General features: G+C 32.2%; 1 protein-coding gene across 1 annotated transcript; it reads right to left on the reverse strand.

The window, feature by feature from the left end:
* Positions 1-42: 42 nt before the first annotated feature.
* Positions 43-16,785, reverse strand: LOC131938054 (uncharacterized). The gene is made up of 16 exons (XM_059295923.1): positions 16,512-16,785; positions 13,784-13,864; positions 11,606-11,724; positions 10,550-10,762; positions 8,862-8,909; positions 8,301-8,363; positions 8,112-8,186; positions 7,618-7,647; positions 7,299-7,409; positions 6,507-6,560; positions 6,097-6,123; positions 5,834-5,932; positions 4,507-4,563; positions 3,824-3,880; positions 3,076-3,262; positions 43-2,377 (listed from the first exon to the last, which is right to left on the reverse strand). The coding sequence occupies exons 1-16, from the start codon at positions 16,607-16,609 to the stop codon at positions 2,179-2,181; spliced, it is 1,518 nt and encodes a 505-aa protein (XP_059151906.1). The 5' UTR covers positions 16,610-16,785; the 3' UTR covers positions 43-2,178.
* Between the last annotated feature and the right edge of the window lie 2,925 nt (positions 16,786-19,710).

Raw genomic sequence — 19,710 nt, forward strand, 5'->3', positions numbered from 1 at the left:
CAGGTCTCAAGCCCTGAAACTGAACTAAAAGGATGCTAAAAGACAACAGAACTCAACTATTTACTATATTTAGAAATTTTTATGCAGGACAATTCATGAATATACATTTGAAAAAAAAAAAAAGTTCTAGAAAAAGCATGTACAAGCTCAATTACATGAAAATTTCTGCTAGCACATTAAACAAGTTAATAAGCCTTAAAACTTAAAAAATGTTTGGTGTTAATACTAAAATAGAGATTTTTGAAAATAAAAAAATAAATGTTCAATGGCTAATGTGAAACGGTAGGCATACAAAGTGACAGACATTTAAAATAACTTGCTCAGTATTTTTTGTAAAACCCCAAATTAATTTTAAAAACAGCATAACAAAAAATGTATTTAAAAAAAATTTGAATACTAATTAACTGATTTTGAAATTGCCTACAGATCAGATGTTTAATTTCAAGATTTACAAGTATAGTATAAGCAACAATTTCTTTGCAGTAAAGTTTTTAATACATGTTAATTAAATAGTTATACACATCATTAAAAAAACCAATACACCAGCATGTTTTTGAAACATGAAACAATTATGTACAACTTTGCTGATGTTTAGTATATTATAAATTCATGAACCAGCATGAATATTTAAATATTACATTTATAAATGATTTTTTTCTCTTCAACACTAGAAAACAATCAAATGGCTAAGCATTTGTTACAAGTATACAGATATCATTTCCCTCTATTATACAGTCATTGAGATTGATAAGTTGTAAAAATTTGTTATGATTATTTAAATTTTTTAACGTTGTGATGGGAGGAGCAGGGGTGGGAGATGAGATCTTTAAATGTAAAATTAGATCATTTAAGGTATGATGTGAGGATACTATATATGGCCTTAAATTATAAGGTAAGTTTATTTCATAGTGATAATGAGACAACAGATCTAAGATTGTGAGAAAAGTATTTAAAAAAACAACTTCAGTGGACATATTTTTGAAGACATATTATCTTTGTTTTTAATTGAGATAATTAGTGCAGTTTTCAAAATAGTACAAATGTTTGTGCTTGTCTTTAACATTATTTAGTGTTTACATTTTGTTACATTTTTAGAGGGGTTTTGAGGTTTATGAACTTTGAATCATCAGTATGTCCTGAGTATTTCAAGTTTACAACTGCTTTACAACTGGTAAGTCAATAAATGTTAAGAAAAACCTATATTGATAAAGATTAAAGGTAAATAATAAAGAACAAGTAGATGGATACTCAAAAAGCTGTTATTTTGAAGCATTGATATTTAGCTGCAGATATAGACTTACAAGGTTAAAATGGAATGTTTAAATTGTTTTAAGAAAAACAAAATAAGAAAAAATGTCCTTCTTGCCAATACAAAATGTATAAAGTATTAAATGCTAATAACAAATAATGATAATTAAGTACTTCTTTATATAACAATATCACACACAATAATTTAAAATAAATTTTTAGCTTAACCATATTCTTTTTGGAAAATGAAATGGATTTCGACACAATTATGGTACATTATTATACTCAAGATAGATTACTAAACAGTTTTTAAAAAAATAATTAATTAAAAAAATAAAGAAATGGCTGTTAAAATATCCATCATTAGTTAGACAATAAAAAATTTCACACATTAAAATATACTCTTGTTTAAAAAGATTTAATTGTGGATAGACCATAATATGTTAAGCAAATTTAAAACCTTAGCACCATGTATAAAAAAAGCTTAAATAAAAAGTGAAAAATGGATTTCTTTATAAGATTTTTGTGAGGTAAGAGTGAAACCGTTTTTGTTTATAAGTTTGTTTATTCTACAACCCAAAACAGTAAGTTGATCTACTGACTTACTTTATTACACTTATTTTCACATGAAACACTAAATCAATAGTGTAGAGGACCTTAAAGTGGAAACTGTTGCATCCACATGAGTAATGTCAGCAGAGAACACAAACAGTGTAAAAAAGCCCCATGTTAACTTCTTAGCAGGCCCCACCCTCTATAGGATAACCCAGATATGCTATGTATTTCTACAGATGAAATATAGTTAGTTACTTTTATTTTGGCTAAAATATTAACTACAACATATCTGAAGAAGATACAAAGTCGACTTCACAAATCAAAGCTTGAAATTAATAGTTATGGCCAAATTGCAATTTCTAAAATTTTTAAAAGCTACCATTTATAAGTATCAGGTTTGAATTGTTTGCAGTATGTACAGTCATTGTGCACCTTTAACACAACATCAACAACATTTTGTGCTTCCATCCTGTGAAAATATTCCAACATCATGCCTATAGTATCTCCATAGGAAGCCATGCGTAATAGAAAGAAGTCTGTCACTTTTTCATCTGTCCTGTCTTTGTAGGTAATCCTGTGATGATACAAAAAAATGCATATAGTTATATGTAATTTGTTAAAGCAGCACTAATTTCCATACCATATGATGTTGCTCTTCAGTCTGCCCCATAAGTCTACTAATTCCATCAGGGTCATTTGGTATGACAGAAAGACTTCTCTTGGCACAAAAGTCAAACTTATGCTGTCATGTCTGTCTTCTTATGAGGATGCAAGACATGGAGATGTATCCAAGCCTTAGAAATGAGACTTTTAGGGATTTCATATGGTGATCCTACAACAAATGAATCACCAATACGCTCGGTTCTTTTGAGAACTTGCTAAGCATTGCAAAGCACACAAAAAACAACTGGTGTGGACATGACAGATCCAAGGGAGTGAAGGCAAGAAAGGAAAAGACAAAACTGGATGGAGGACATTAAGTAAAGAAGTACTAAAAGCAACAGAGAACTTAGAAAAATGGCAAAGCATTATGAAAAAGTTTACTGTGGTGCCACAAGTAAAAAGTAAAAGCAGTTGACTTATGCTACAATGTTTAATTTGATATTTTCAACTGCTACAGATTTAACTTAAAACTTGAACAATAAATTTAGCCTCAATTGTGGTCAAATATATGTTTAATATAATTGATTCACTGTATTTTCCTTGTGTCTATATTCTAACAAGATAAACTGTTCAGCACTATCATTTCTGAACTAAAAAATGAAAACTTACTCTTCAACTTTTATTTCATTCTCTGAAGAATAGCCAAGTCTTTTCAAGTTCTCAGTGATATATCCCACAAGAGCTTCACAACGATGCCTGCCTTCAATTACCTCCAACTCACCTCTGAGTTCTCTGCGATATGTTAGTGTCTGTTGATTGAACAGCGCCACAGACGTCGTACACAGCTCAGTAGGACCTGAACAAAATGATTTGTAATTTTTTTTAAAAAAAATTGTAAACGCGGGTAGGGCTAGTTTTTAGTAAAATTAATTTTTAAAAATGTATTGTTATAAGTTTATTGTTAAATAGTTATGCATTATATTCTACCTTTCTGCCAATAGAATAATGTGTTGAACTTAAGTTTATTTTAGTAGTTAAAAACAAATCTGTTCTGTAGATCTTTCCACACAATCCAGTAGACTTATTACTGATCAAGTTGCTTTATTATTTTTTAGCTAATTTTCTTATCCTGTTATCAGAGCTATTTGTGAATTTGATTTAGCCAACATTTTAAATTATAGTAAATAACAGAAAAATGAATGACGAGAATAAGAGAAGGATAAAATTAAAACAAAATTCCCAATTTGTTCAGAAATTGAGTTTCTTTATCAATTCATTAACAGAAGAAAGGTTAAAAGTATAATTAAGACCATTTGGTGCATTGCTGTAGCATTGCTACAGATGACAGTGTCCAGGTTGAAAGTTTGGCTCTGACATGAATATCAAAAGACCTGTAAGACAAGTTGAGTAGACTCACCTTCCTCATGTGAATTTACTGAACAATCATCTATATTAAACTCACTCGCCAGAGAAGCTGTTAAAAATACAAAAATTAAACACTAAATGTCAATCTATAAAAAGCGAGTATTTGTTTTAAAAAATATATATTAAAAAACAAATATGATACTTGATTAAAAAATGGCAAATTAATGTCATATAGAAAAGCCCAAGCCCATCATGCCTATTCAATTAGCAAATAAAAATTTAAAGCAGAATTTTCAAGAGATTTTGTTCTATATTGAGCTTACTCAAAGCAACAAACCAATTTAAAGAAACTTAATAAGTTATCTAAAATATGGTCAAATGGTGTTGAATTTCTTCCTGAGTTTTAAAACACACTAGAAGACTAAGTTTTCCATTGAAATAAGGTATGTATTGTTCGCTGCACTGCACAATATAAACCAATATCCCACTACGCTCACCCCACCATTATAAAGCCTCATCACCCCAGGGGAATCCCTCTTCTTAGACCCAAACTCCTGACCAGTGAGACATCCATTTTTGACATCCATGATGGAAAGGGTGGAGGCGGGGGGTGGGGTGTCATAGGGAAGTTGAGTTTTGTGGACCCTTTAGGGACAATGAGGTTAGCTTAGTGTCAATTTTAATTATTTCAACTTGTCAATTTTAATACATTAAGTAGCAAATGTAAGTTCTTACTTGCATCATCTCTGGTAGCTAAAACTAAAAGGTTTTCCAAAGTTTTATCCAATTGTTCTAAGAAAAGAATCATGTTAAACATAGTTTTATTACCTAAGTAGATAGAATTTTATAAGTCATATTCATCCAAAAATTAAGTTCAAAATCTCTATCACTCTTGATTTAGTAAAAAATGTAAATTTTTAAAATGTAAATGTATATTACATTTGAAAAATTAGGACAAAGTGATTTTTATGACTAAAATAGTAAAAATACAAAACACTGCAGAAATTTGTATTCTTGACCTTTTTTGTGATTATGGATACTGCTTATATCTCGAGGCATATAATTTTTCATTTCCCAAAAGCCCAGTCACTTTAACTTCCATCAAGCAGGGGGTAAAATTCACAACACAAAATAAAGTATTTGACCATCTATGGCTGTAAGCCTTAGTTATAACCTGTGTTTTCACTTTCTGAAGACAAACATAGATAGGCCATACATGAACTAGATCTATGTGATCGATATTTTGAGAACCCCACTTCATAAAAAAAACATAGTAATTTGTACTCAAAACTTTTACAATTCAATTTTTAAATTAAATTTATTCATTTTTTTTTTCAATTTCTGTGATAAATATAAACAATCAGATTGTTTTTTGGCTTTATAAATAAATTTTGTTTAGTTACCGAAAATAGTAAATACTAAAAAATACTACATCCAATCCAACAGATAAGTCCAACAAAAATCAAACAGATTTTTATAACCACATTTATTATAATAAATAATAATATTGTGAATAATTTTGAGACTATTCTCTGTTGGGTCCTTAAGTTGGACACTAATAAACTGAATAGGGTTGCTTTAAATCTAGGTGTAAATATTTATAACATGAAAACAGATATAACCTAACTAGATGCTGACCATAATATGTTATTTGTGGTCCAATAATATTTAATAGCTCATTCAGGTAATACATTTTCTACATTTGTATTCAACTTTGCTCAAATAAATCTCTACATATCATTATCTTTTAATCCAACAAAACTACTACAAACTTTTATAAACCTTCAAGATCTGCTTACATAAACATAGGGTAATAATTTCTTGGCAGGAGAGAACTAAAGTAAAGTAATATGCAGGGCTGTAGGTACAGAGAACAATCATATGTAGGTTGAGATGGTGTTGATTATATATTTGTTGAAATTTGTTTGAAAAGTTGTGTCCAAAACAGATACGCCTAACTGCTGTCAATGTTTACAATTTCATCTTGATCTAGTGTTTCAGTCTAAAACCACAAAATTTTAGTCAAAAGTACAACAAGCCAGGGAACAAAAATCATACAAACCTTTATGGCTGCGATCTTTATTAGAGTTTTCATTTCTGAGCTTTTTATCACTCTCTTTCAACAAAGGCATAGAAGATAAATTTAGTTCTGCAAAACCCTCTGGAATGTAAATACAAATTAACTACTATAATTTTAATGGTGTTGCAAAATTTATAATTGAAATAACACGTTGAAAAGATTAATTAATAATTAATGCACAGGCTTCATTAATGATTTAGTTTTTTCACTGAAACATATTATTCTTTGATGGGGAAACTTCTTACCTTCAATTTCTATTGATGTACTTATACCTGTTATGATAATTATAAATTACATTTAATGGAGGTAAAAGCATAAGAATGATGTAATGAAACATACAAAAATGTATTTAAAAATTTAAATGTATTTAAAATTTTAGAGATTCTTGGTCATATGATTTAAAAGTGGCAAATAAATGACTAATAGAAAAGCCCATGCCCATTATGCCTATAATTTATTAGGTGCATCAATAACATAACACTAATTAGCAAACAAGATTTAAGGCAGACTTTTCATTAACCTTTTCCACATTACACAGACAACTTTTGAAGTAATCTTAAAAATCTATCTAAAAACACTTCGCTTGTCAAAAGGCTTTGCATTTCCTCTTGAGTTTTAAAATAAATAGACAAGATTAGCAAACATTAGTTCTTACTGGTATCAGTACTGGCAGTGACAAGATTCACCAGATCTTGATCATCCAAAGGTTCTAAGGAAAGAGTCATGTTAAACAGCTATTACCAGAGTAAAACAGAAATTTTTATAAACCATATCTACCTACAGATAATCTTGTTGCCCAGTCTCTCTGGCTGAGATCAAATAATGTTGACGTAATATATATGAGGCAGTAATTAAAAAAAAATGTTTCATTATTTTTAAAAGAGTGGCAATTAGTTGGACACTAATAAACTGAACAGGATTGCTTTAACTTTAATCTAGAGGTGTAAATATTATTAACCTGATGACTTGTCCTGATCAGCTGATCATCTTAAGCATTGAGACTCTAGATATTGACCATGATACAATTTTTTTCTTCTGATCCAATAATATTTTAAACCCGTTCAGTTAAAAAATGTTGTAATACTTTTATTCAATTTTGCTCAAATAAATCTCTAAGTCATAATCAATTGTTCCAAACAAAACTGCAACATATTTTTTTAAACCTACAAGAACTTTGAGCATAAACATACACAATTATCTCAGGGCAGGGGGGACATGAATTGAAGTTAAGTAATATGCAGGGCTGTAGGTACAGAGAACAATCACATGTAGGTTGAGACTGTGTTTATTATATATTTGTTGAAATTTGTTTGAAAAGTTGTGTCCAAAACAGATACGCCTAACTGCTGTCAATATTTACAATTTCATCTTGATCTAGTGTTTCAGTCTAAAACCACAAAATTTTAGTCAAAAGTACAACAAGCCAGGGAACAAAAATCATACAAACCTTTATGGCTGTGATCTTTATTAGAGTTTTTTTTGTTTTTAAGCTTTTTATCACTCTCTTTCGACAAAAAATACATAGAATAAAGTGGGGAATTAAGTTCTGGAAAACCCTCTGAAATATTAAGTAAAGCAAAATAAATACAAATTAACTATATCATTTTATTTTGTTACTGGTGTTACCAAATTTGTACCTTTAATATTATTATAAAAAAACATGGTTAAAATGATTAATTAATGCATAGTCTGCATTATCAATTTAGTTTTTTTACAGTAACTTATAAATTTTTAACAACACTTAACTCTGATAGGAAACTTCTTACCTTCATTTTCATTTACTGGTTTTCTTGAATCTGTTATGTAAATTATAGATTACATTGTTATGGATGTCAAAGCATAATATCATAAGAAGCAAGTAATGAAAAGAAAACAAATACATGTATATAAAAAACGAAGTGTCTACTCGGAATAAGATTTTTCGGCAAAAGATAGTTCTGCGCATGCGCAGTGACCTATGGCTAGGGTTAGGGCTAGAATGAGGGTTAGGGGTAGGATTAGGGATAGGGTTAGGGATAGGATTAGGGTTAGGGATAGGATTAGGGATAGGGATAGGGTTAGGGTTAGGGTTAGGGATAGGATTAGGGATAGGGTTAAGGATAGGATTAGGGTTGGTATTAGGGTTCTGCGGTTGTAAACACACGCATGCGCAGTACCATCGAAAACATCGCCGCTAAGTCGTAGTTTCTCTCCATTGCGCATGCGTATCGCATGCGTATCTTATTCCGACTAGAATCGGCCTATAAAAAAAGTTATTTACCATCATGTGAACCTTTTTTTCTGTGTTTCAAAACAAACAGAACCACAACTACTACAGCAAAAATCAAAAGAGAACCTGAAATAGTAAAAGTACATGTATCACTTGAAATAAGTGCTAGTTACGCACGGTTGAAGTAAAAGAATAACCATGGTTAAAGTTTTTAGTTTGAAATAAAAAGCGCTACCTTACCTACAATTACCGAAATCAAAAATATCTTCTGAACATCTTCATTATTAGGCTGTAATGGTGAAACTAAAAAATTTTTTTTAATAAAGCATTAATACACCTAGATATGTTGTATAAACCAATATTATTTGATATACAACTGTTTTAATCGTAATAAAAATTACAATAGTTATTTCAAAACTAATATTTAATTTTTACTACAATATGTAAAATAAAAATAATTTAAAACAAAGATTTGCAAGATACACGATTCCAGTATACAGCTTGAAAAACACCCAATAGCAAGATTGTCAAAAAGTCCATTTCATAAAAAAAATGTAAGAATGGGCTACTAAAGTTAACTTATATTGTGTTGTTTTTTTTTAAAGTAAAGTACCCATCACCAATCCATGGAATGTGTGGTCAGCACTATGCCCACATGGCTTTGCTTTTTACAACTTAAGACTGGTGCTGAACTGTTTGGGTAAGCAGTCAAGAGCTTGTATTCTATAGCCATACAACATTTCTCTTTTGTAAGTTACAAAATAAATATTTTAAACTAAGTGGTAAGAAAACAATTTTTACCTAAGGTTGTAATATTTTCCTGCATTGTGTTAGCAGTACTTACTGGATCTGTAGCCATAATAAAAAAAAATGTGGCATTTTAAATTAGTAAATAGATAACTACAATATATTAAAAACTTGTGGGACAGTAGGTGTAAAATAATTTTTTTTAAAAAGCACCTAACATTTTTACTGAAATATAGATTGTAGTTAGTTCTTAACATATATGGACTTACAATCTATTTTTACAAATGAAAGAATAAAACATTCCCAATTTTCTAATTAAAACATCTGGAAACCGAGACACTCAGCTGAGCTAAAAGTAAAAGAGTTTGGTACTGTGCCATCTTTAAAAAGAATATATTTTAAGAAAAAGTGAGCTGTATATTTTTTATTTACATTTTCGTTAGTGAAAATAACTTCTGATAATAATTTTTTTGTCAAAATGTAATAGAAATAACTTTTGAAAAAATCTACACTGAGTAATTGTTTTTACAAAAAAATCATGCATATTGTACTACAAGTATTTATCAATGAAAAATTGACCCAGTACAACAAAAAGATACATGATAAGACAAGAGATAAATTAATGTAAGCAAAGGTTTAATAAACAACATGTAATTGACCACTTTTGTTTCACTTTTGTGTTTATTTAAAATAAACGAGCTACTCTGATTTTCCTGATACGATTAAATTAGAAAACTTCAAAAAAATTTTTAAAGCTGCAGTGAGATTAACATTTTAATATTTCACAACAAAGTATATGCTTGTTCTTATGTTGATAGTGAACTAAAATTCTCTTGGCAATATCAAAATAAAAATAGAAATTGTTAAGCTGATTAAGTTCTTAGTTCTTATCCAGTGTTTCTTCCAGACTTTTTTCTCCGGGGGGGCACTTGAAATTTTCGGGGGGGCGGTAAACTTTCTTCGGGGGGGCGGACACTGTTAAAAGTATATATTTTCTATATAAATTATATACATTTCATTTCGTTCGGGGGGGGGGCGGTAAAAATTTTTCGGGGGGGCTTAGCCCCCCCGAAGAGATGCCTGGAAGAAACTCTGTTCTTATCTGTCGGGTGTCACCCAGTGCAGCACTTAATGGTGTCACCCCCCACCCCTCATTGAGAAATTTTTTTTTGGACAACATCTGGTACTGTTATTTAGTACATATCAGAACTGTAGGCTATATATGATGTTTTAGTGTTTTAACATGTTACTGTTATCCAGTACATTTTAGATCTGTAATGAATTTTAGCATTTTGTTAAACTCTAGTTATTGTGATTCAGTCCATTTCAGTACCGAGTTGACAAGTGACAACATAGAAAAAATGCTGCATCATAGTGTAGCCTACCTAAGTCATATTGTTAAAGAAAAATTGTTTTATTTCCTTAAGTAGCAATTATTTTCATTGTAGTCATGCTGATATACAGAGAGCAGATGTAGACAGGAAGTTCAGTTTCCTGCCATCAGCCACCCACACCTCCCTCAAGTACTTAAGTGTTTTCAACACATTTAATGAGCTGTATATTCATTCAAATTTTTTCCTAGAAAAACTTCTTTGTGTGACATGGTCCTACACTCTTTATTCCGGTTTCTTAAGAAAGTTCTCTGTAGGCCTACATTCTCAATGTAAAATCAAAACTAGATCTAGTTTTAAAAAAAAATGATTTTTTAATAACTATAATGTCAGAAAATATATTGAACTTACCATTAAATGAAGAATTACCAATACAGTAATCATGATCAATTGACCAGGCAGCTGAAACATTATGAGGCTGCCCTGTCAAATCACAAGTAACATTTGGGCTTCTTGCAGTGAAGCCGTCATTACAAGTATATTTACAAGTTGTGTGTAGATCCTGTTTTTCATCACTTTCACAGTCTAACAGTTTTCCATTTAAAATGTTTAAAGCAGCACATTCTGAAAATTGTCAAACTAATATTTTAAAATTAGAATTTAATTTTTTGAACTGTTGTTAATTAAATATTTTCCCCCAATGCCTATTAATGTAAATACTTATAGGTTAGAATTTAAAATGTAGTAAGATTATTCTGTTATCTCAGAAAAGAATTAAAGTTTCAAAATCAAAGCAATCCATCTTCTTCTTTGAGGTTCAGGAAAAAATAATAGTAAAAGAACCCACTCAGAACTTGGTGTCAAACACATAACTCCATTAGGTATCTTAATTTTCTTTAAACAAGGCATAATTATAGGCTTTTATGCCTAAATAGTTTTATAATAAAATGAGCCGACCCGCAGCGTATCATACGCCGCTATTTAGTTGTTTTATTTTCTACTTTTCAGTAATTCATAATTTGTGAATTCGACAGTACCAATGCTGCCACTGAAAATATTTGCTTTAAAACACTACCCCCCCCCTAACCCCGACCCTACACCCCCCCCCCCCCCTGTGAAAGCAGCCTCCTCTTAGTTATTTCTTAGTTACCCCCTGTAAGTTTAAGATCGAACTAAATTATCTGCCCCTAATAGAAACCCGGCTCTACGGCTCTACGATTTGTAAACATTTAGCTTTGTAAACATTTAGCGTGACCACAACTCACCAGACAATGTGGGGGTGGGGTGGGGGTGGTAGTGATAGTGATAGAGAGAAAGAGAGGGGACTGCAAGGAGGCGCTTGCAGCTTGTTTTCTAACGGCTCCCAGAAGAGAATTATATATATAGATACTTGTCACAGAGTAAACATTTACATAGGGAAATTGCTAAGTACTCAGCTAAAACAATTGAAATTATAAATATACTCACTGAGCCGAATGCCCAAAGTACTATGATCTCTGAGAAAAGGAAAATGCTCTTGGCCATCTTGTGAAATGTAACGATAGACTTTATATAGTTTTACACATTCTGGTTCAAAATCCTTTTGACTGAAAAACATTAGCAAAATATTTGTAACAATTCTAGCTTAAGACTTGTTACTATTTATATGTACCTAAATGTATATATATATATATATATATATATATATATATATATATATATATATATATATATATATATATATATATATATATATATATATATATATACGCACTAGAGTATAATTCATAGACATAATGACCCTTTCATGCATTTTGCGCAAGCATTCTATAGAATCAAGCACAATGTAAAATAAGCTGTGAAAAATTAGGCCTTAAGTATTATTTTACAAAATGATTTTATATGTATGTAATACTTTTAATTTTGAGGCTCTTTAACAACAAAAAAATAATAAACATATCGACAGTTTTATAGTCTCATTTTTACTTTCTTGTATACAAAGTATAGAGAAAAATATTGTAATCGTTACACCTCCCTGAGTCAGAAAAACATAGTTTTAAAATCTTGCCAGTATGTGTGTGTGTGTGTATGTGTGTGTGTCTGTAAACACGATAACTTGAGTACCGTTACAGTTAGGTTGATGAAATTTCATATATAAGTATTAAATCAAATTTGTATCAATTTTTGAGCAATTTCCGATAACCGGAAGTGGAACTTTTTCTACTTTCAATTTTTCAAAAGCCTATAACTTGAGTATTATTTCAGATAGATAAATGAAATTTCAAATATTCAAAGATATAATTCTCTGCCTTCTATCAAATTTTGAGTAACTTGCATAAACCGAAAGTAGTAATTTAGGCTATTTCCGATTTCTCAAAAAACGCATGTGAATATTTATAAAGTACTAATAATATTCTGCACTATTATACACATTTTATCTGGTGTTCACTTGATGTGCAATTCTTTTTTCAACGAGATTCTATTTTTAAAAGTTTGAGTAATTAAAAATGGGTTACAAATATTGTCTATATCCCAAGTTGCCATCCCCCGTAGTGTTATATAAGAATATTTGAGAAAGTTTAGGGGAGATCACTCTCGGTTTATTTTAAAAAGCAATTGCCATTCATTTATCTTCAAGCTCTGCACATGTGAAGCACAACAGATGGGGAAAAAAACCTTTGAAACAAAACTTATTTTTACAATCAATAACATGAATACAATTGCAGTTAGGGTAAGGCCTAGTATTACTGTTATATTTAAGGTTTGTGTTGTGGGTGAGTTCAGGGCTAATAATATGTCTGTCAGTTTTAGGTTTGGGGCTAGCTTTTTTTAATCAGTCACATCTAAAGATAATGTTCTGTTATTTTGAAAAGAAATTTGTTTGCAGAGAGACTATGGCCTTGTACTTAAATGAAAAAAAACTTTTATAATAATAAGCTTTTAAATTAATTGAAATTATAAAAAAAAACTCATCAGATCTCTAATGTATTTTAGCAACCAATGCTTTATTAAAAATAAGCAAGTTTTTTCATTTTCTAATTTTCAGTGTATTTAAAAGCTTATAATTTTAAAGGTTTTTTAAATTTGTTTTATTTTCCACTTTTAGTAATTTGTTCTAAATGAAGTTGGAATGTGGACTACGACTATAAATATTTGCGTAAAAACCCAATCAGCAACTTGCAATTTCTAAAAGACAATTGTCTGCATCTTCTTAGTCTCAAGTTGACGATCATGCAAAAAAATCTCTCAAATGTGGTAAAAACAGTTCACCACTGATGGCCAGCCGACAGAGTGATCAACAGTATTTATTTTATTTACTCTTTTATTATTGAATTTAGTCATTTTTAAATTGATTTTCTCAAACGGTTCAAAAGTTGTAGGCTTTTGTAAAAAAACAAAGAATTTCCGAATCTTGCTGAATTGTTTGATACTGAGCCTTGATATCAAATGTGGTTTGATTATTTCAAACGGTTCAAAAGTTATAGGCAAAGTTAGAAACAGATATGTGAAAATTGGTGTGGGCCTGGGAGCTCAGGAAATGGGAGAAATTAGGCCAGGGAGGACCGGGCTCAAAGGGTTAAGTTACAAGATTTGCAACATCCAACAAACTAAGAAAAAACAAACTGACATTTCAACAAATAAAAGCTTTTTTAAAAAAAGACCTACCTTTTCTCATTAGAAATTATTTCCCTTGTGCCAAACTCACAATACCAATAAACTTTCCTGGGTGCATCATAGTTATAGGACCTTTAAAATTTGGATAATAAATGACATATGTCAATTTATATATAACATGGTGGTGTTTCAGTCAGTCAGTCAGCATAGAAATGTATGTGTATGTTCTTTGAGAAAGACTACAGTATAGGTAAAATGTAAAATGATACTGCTATAGTAACATTTAGGAGATAAAAAAAAAACCTATTAGTAAAACTATTTAACTCAACTTTACAACATTGAAAAGCTTTTGCAACAACAGTTTCCTTAAAACATGATTCACATTGGGTTATTTTTTTTAAGTATAAATACACAAAATATTGAACAGGTTAAAATGTATTTCTTTTAAATCAAAGACAAAGTTCATAACATCATTAACTTAGCCTAGAAAAAAAAGGACTATAAAAAAGTAAAGTAAAGTTCCCTTTATAGGGCAAGTGAAGTAGAGTTCACTTGTTTCTGTGACCTCGGTATATGAAGAGATAGTGTGGTCAGTACTATGCCCAGCCACCAGACTGTATAACTTGAATTATTTTTGACTTGCTTAAATCTTTGAACTATGAACATTATATCTTTTTATAACAGCACTATCATAATCATGGTTGACACTACGCATTAGGTTTAAACTTAAAATATTGCATATGCATTTTATTTTCAAAAGTGTCTTATTTATTTTTGCTATTTTTGGTTGTCTCTGTTTTCAAGAATATGTGTATTAGTACTGGATTATCTATTTATATATGGCTAAAACCAGAGTGTCTTGTGTATTTTACAAAAGTAGCCGTGAAAAAAAACTCATCATAAATGAACTGATACGAACATTCCATAAAAATAAAAAGAATGCAGAAAATATGGAAATAGAGAAAAATGTAGAAAAATGAAGCCAAAATCTCCTAAGTAAATCTGAGCCCATTCAATAAAAGTTTTCTTTGCAGTCCCATGGAAACAAAATTGAAGTGTTTGATGACAGGACCATCAGCCACTTTAAAAACCTCCTGAAGAAGAGGGAGAAGCAGGTTAATGTTGACATATTTTTTGAAAAGACAGGCCAGTTCTTGCAGTCATGTCTAGCCCATGAACTCCGCTGTCGCAGTATACAAGACCATTAAACATTGTAATGGTATAGGTCTACATGTTTATCTAATGTGTGCATGTCTTTTACACACCAACATGATTCTTTGCATGAGTTTTTTCCACATCCATGCTTAAGTGCTTTGTCGATTTGTCAACTATTTTTATTTCTCCAAATCTCTGAACAAAATAACCAGTATTCCATACAAGTCTATTAGCAATCCTGCTTTGTCAGATGAAATCCAAAATGGATCACATTCATTCTACCAGTGACGTAGGCAGGGAGGGGGGGTTAGGGGGGGGGGGGTCATAACCCCCCATAGACCCCTCGGTATATATATATAAAAAGTATGTGGGGGGATGCAAATCGAAAGTTTGAGGGGGGGGGGGGTTGCAAATGGAAAGTTTGTCCCCAGGTAAAAATTGGGACCCCCCCCCCCACCTTGAGATGATCCTGGCTATGCCACTGCATTCTACAGATATGTAACTAACACCTAAAAACGTAACCTTTTTCCATGTCTGTAATAAAGGTGTGGGATGGTAGTTCAGACTTTGAGACAAAGGGCATTCAGCTTAAAATCGTGATGCCATATATAGAAATACTAAGTATTTCCCCAAAACAATTCAAGGTATTTACAGGCAGAATATTTCAAAGAAATATAAAAATTAAAGCAAAAGTTAAAAAACTATTGGGTCCTTATAAAATAAAATGTGTAATTACAAAATGATATATATATAGATATAGTCTTGTTTAATTTTTATTAATCTTATTACATCTTTTAAACAATAGAAGTAACTGAAAAAAAAACTAATATGATATATTTAAACAACAGCACTGGTAGAATCGAGACAGCCTGAACATATCTGGCCATTTGTGATAAAAAACAAAATGAAAAAACAAAAGCTAAATCACAATTAGCATGTATTGTTAATGGTTGAGAGAAGGTTGATTTGGGTAATGGAGATGTATGCAAAACTGCCTCAGAGGTGTAAAGAAAAATATATAATCTGCGAAAAAGTTGATCGAATTTGAAAAATCAGCTAGGTCTATATAGAACAATAAGTGGGGGGAAAATGTGTAATGCTTTCAGATTTCTTTGGGGTAAAAGTTGGGCAATCTAAAACTAGCTAGTTTATGTGCAGAAAATTTTTAACAGATAATTTCAGATTTCTGCCAAAAATGAAAAATGTACAAGTATTTCATCAATATTTGGTTCTATGATGATGTGCTTAAAAAGAATGCCCTAGTTGGGTGCTCTGAGGCATATAGAAAATAATTATATATATATATATATATATATATATATATATATATATATATATATATATATATATATATATATATATATATATGCTACTAATAGAAGAAAGATGGACTCGAGATCTAGAAATCTAGATCTAGTCGTCTGATTCTTGTGTGTGTTGCGCCATGCTTATTTTGTTAAAGACTCAATAAAGACGATCTTCACCTGGGCGGATAGTTGTGTATACGCAGTATTGGTATACGGCCTGTGTCCTATAATATTAGGCTCTAGATTCTAGACTAGATTGTATCTATTTTCTATAAGACGTAAAGATCTACATTTTTTAAAAGTCTGCTAGTACTTACAAAACGGGCAGGTTGTTTTGGTTCATTTGAATTTGAATTCCAATAATCGTTACAAATTGAAAAATAAAGTAGAAACTCCATATGATAAAAGGAGTCATTTTTTTTTCGCTTCCTGAAAAAACGAGACGGATACGAAGCCTAAACCAGGGCCTAGATTCTAGATCTAAAGATTGTTTACTTGACGTTCTGCTCTAGATCGACTAAGGAGTGGCACACGGACGTTATAGAGCTAACTGTTGACTAGGCTATCATCATCCGGTTTTTGATGCCACTGATCCTAGATCTAGACTATCTCGTATAGATTTTATATCTAGATCTAGATGTAGGCCTATATACTATATAGTTAATTACAGTAGGTCTCCATCATGAAAAAAAAGACAAGCGTGGTATCTCAAAACTCTCTCTTATAGCCAGTGGCGTAGCGAGGTCGGGTGTCACCCGGTGCGGCATTTAATGGTGTCACCCCCCAGAGGCGTAGCGACCCTTCCCGGGGACAAACTTTCAAGTTTTCGATTTGCATCCCCCCCCCCTCAAACTTTCGATTTGCACCCCCCCCCCCCCCTCAAGTTTTCGATTTGCACCCCCCTCAAACTTTCGATTTGCACCCACCCCCTCAAGTTTTTCTGTATATATTTTGCTATTTTTTGCCTTGGTGTCACCCCCCTAAATGGTGTCACCCCCCTAAATGGTGTCACCCGGTGCGGTCCGCACCCCCCGCATCCCCCTCGCTACGCCCCTGCTTATAGCCTTATAGTGTACCAATTTTGGTATGCCTATTTTTTCCGTCTATTTAGATTCTATATAGACTATAGTCTAATAGCTATTGTTAAACTTCTAGAAAGTACCACTTCATATGGTTAACAAACGGCTGTTCCCAGTTATTCTTTCATGAATACCTCCAAGGGCGGACCACCTCCCCCTCCCTCGGTTTAATAGAGAGTCAACCCCTCCCCTCGGACAAAAAATAATATAAATAATAAAAACGTAGCCTGCCTACTTTAATCATTGCCCCCCCCCCCCCCCTCCATCTGCAGGTTCTTGTTAGCGCTTATTTTAGATCAAACGTGGTTCTTAACCTTTTTGGAAGTACCAGTTACATTTGAGCTTTCGCCGAACCCTTCTAATATGTTTTTTTCAAATTCAAAACATAGGTATATCTTATATATTTTACTGGTGCACAAAATGAAACGTGCATAAACATCACTGTGTTCAAAGAACAGAACAATTCAAACATGATTTTCACATAAAAAACAAAAACATAAAATTGAATAGTCCCTATTAAATTATATTTACTGTACATCAGTGTGACTTCTGCTGTTGCAGTGTTTCTACCAGACTTTTTTATCCCGGGGGTGGGGGGGGTCTACATTTTTTCGGGGGAGGGGGGGGGCGGACACTAATAAAAGTGTCTGTTTACTATATAAATTCCATCACGTTCGGGGGGGAGGGGCGGTAGAACTTCTTCAGGGGGTCTCCTTTCATTTGCAGTTTTACAAGGTAGCCCAGTTTCCAGTCAGACGGGATTATCTCATCTTCCCAAATCTGCTTTAGCAGAGGTTGTAATGTTTCTGTAATGTACATCGATATTAATTCCGCTCAGTATGACGCCATCTCGAGGAGGTGGATGCGACACCAGACACCAGCTGAAAAGGTTAAACATTTTGCCGAGAAACAAGTATTTTGTTTATTCGAAAGGGGATACTACTAAGCTATGTTATTGTAACTAAGGACATTAATAGAGTAGTTTCCCTTCAAGAAGAAATCTTTCATTAATAACTAGCCGTCGGTACCCGTTACACGTGAATTGGCCTAGATCAGGGGTCTCCAAACTACGGCCCGCGGGCCGGATGCGGCCCGCGATGCCCTCTCATCCGGCCCGCGGAGATCTTTTTGTCCACGGAAAAAAACGTTTTTTGGTGATGGCTGAGGAACTTTGCCCAGAAAAAACAAAGACATGCCTGGAAGAAACGGCCCTCGAAGTGAAATTTGATAGTTAATGCGGCCCTCGGACTGAAAAGTTTGGAGACCCCTGGCCTAGATCTATATATTTTTAATTTTATGTTATAGATCTACATATTTTGAGAAAAATATTTTGTAAAATAGTTATTGCTCAAAACGCAATGTGCTCTACTACACGTTGAATGATATTAATATTAGTGACAAAGTAAAGAGATAATCAAATGGCCAAAATATTGTTTTATAAAGTAATCAATTTATATTTATAATATTAGTTTGACCGAGAAAATTATTTATTTTATATGCATTTGATAGCGTACATCATGATAAGTAGATTGATAGAATCTAGATCTATATCATATTCTAAAATTGGATGATGATGCCATTAGTGTTGTGTTCTTTCCGTAGTTTAAACATGTGGCATGTGACGTATTTGTTTATTATGTTCTTGTCACAACCATAATCACATTTCCGCTTGCATGATTTTTAAAAAAATAGCTTCTACATTTGAATGTTGCTTTATTTGTATTTTCTTTCTTTAAATAAAATTTAGTTAATACATTTAAAACATCCACCATATACTTTTCAACAAAAGTCCGTATCTTTACGTTCTCCATATATCGCTGAAGAAAAAAAAATCTAATGATTTCTTTAAATGCTTCAATTTTACTTCGCACTATATCCCCTCCCCCTTATCTCACATTTTCAACAAAGACAGCCCCCCCCCCCCCAATTCAGATATCGCTTAACAATGATCCATAGGCACATGTGTGCACTGTTCTATATCTCAAATATTGGTTGGTGGTCATCTTACGTAATAAACGCCGTCATGCCTTTTTTTACGATTTACACCCCCCCCCCCCACGGCATCTTTATCCTTTATCGCTATCTGTTTCTTCCAGGTACCTATTCGGAGAGGGGGCGGGGGCTTAGCTAACCCCTCCCCGAAACATGTATACCGCCCCTTCCCCGAACGATATATAATTTACATAGAAAATATCCCCCCCCCCCCGAAAATTTAAAGTGCCCTCCCCGGAGAAAAAAGTCTGAAAGAAACACTGGATATACGTCATGTCAATTGTCAACGCGGTGTTACCGAGGGACCTAACTTTTTAAATAAATAAATAAATATAAATATATCTAGATTCTAGATCTAGATCCCTATGTCTACATTAATTGTTTGCTAGGGCAAGTCGTAACAACCCAACACTACAAACTAGCCTACATGGTAGTCTACAATACT

The sequence above is a fragment of the Physella acuta genome, unplaced genomic scaffold, assembly GCF_028476545.2.
Source record: "Physella acuta isolate Inbredline_101_S28 unplaced genomic scaffold, ASM2847654v3 ptg000017l, whole genome shotgun sequence".
NCBI lineage: Eukaryota > Metazoa > Mollusca > Gastropoda > Physidae > Physella > Physella acuta.

Excerpts from the sequence above, each read along its gene's own strand:
- LOC131938054 (XM_059295923.1), bottom strand. The coding sequence starts at position 16,609 with ATGACTCCTTTTATCATATGGAGTTTCTACTTTATTTTTCAATTTGTA. Across the intron at positions 8,910-10,549 it reads TGGTAATTCTTCATTTAATG|ATCCAGTAAGTACTGCTAAC; the intron begins GTAAGTTCAATA and ends TTATGGCTACAG. Across the intron at positions 6,561-7,298 it reads TAAAGATCACAGCCATAAAG|AACCTTTGGATGATCAAGAT; the intron begins GTTTGTATGATT and ends CTCTTTCCTTAG.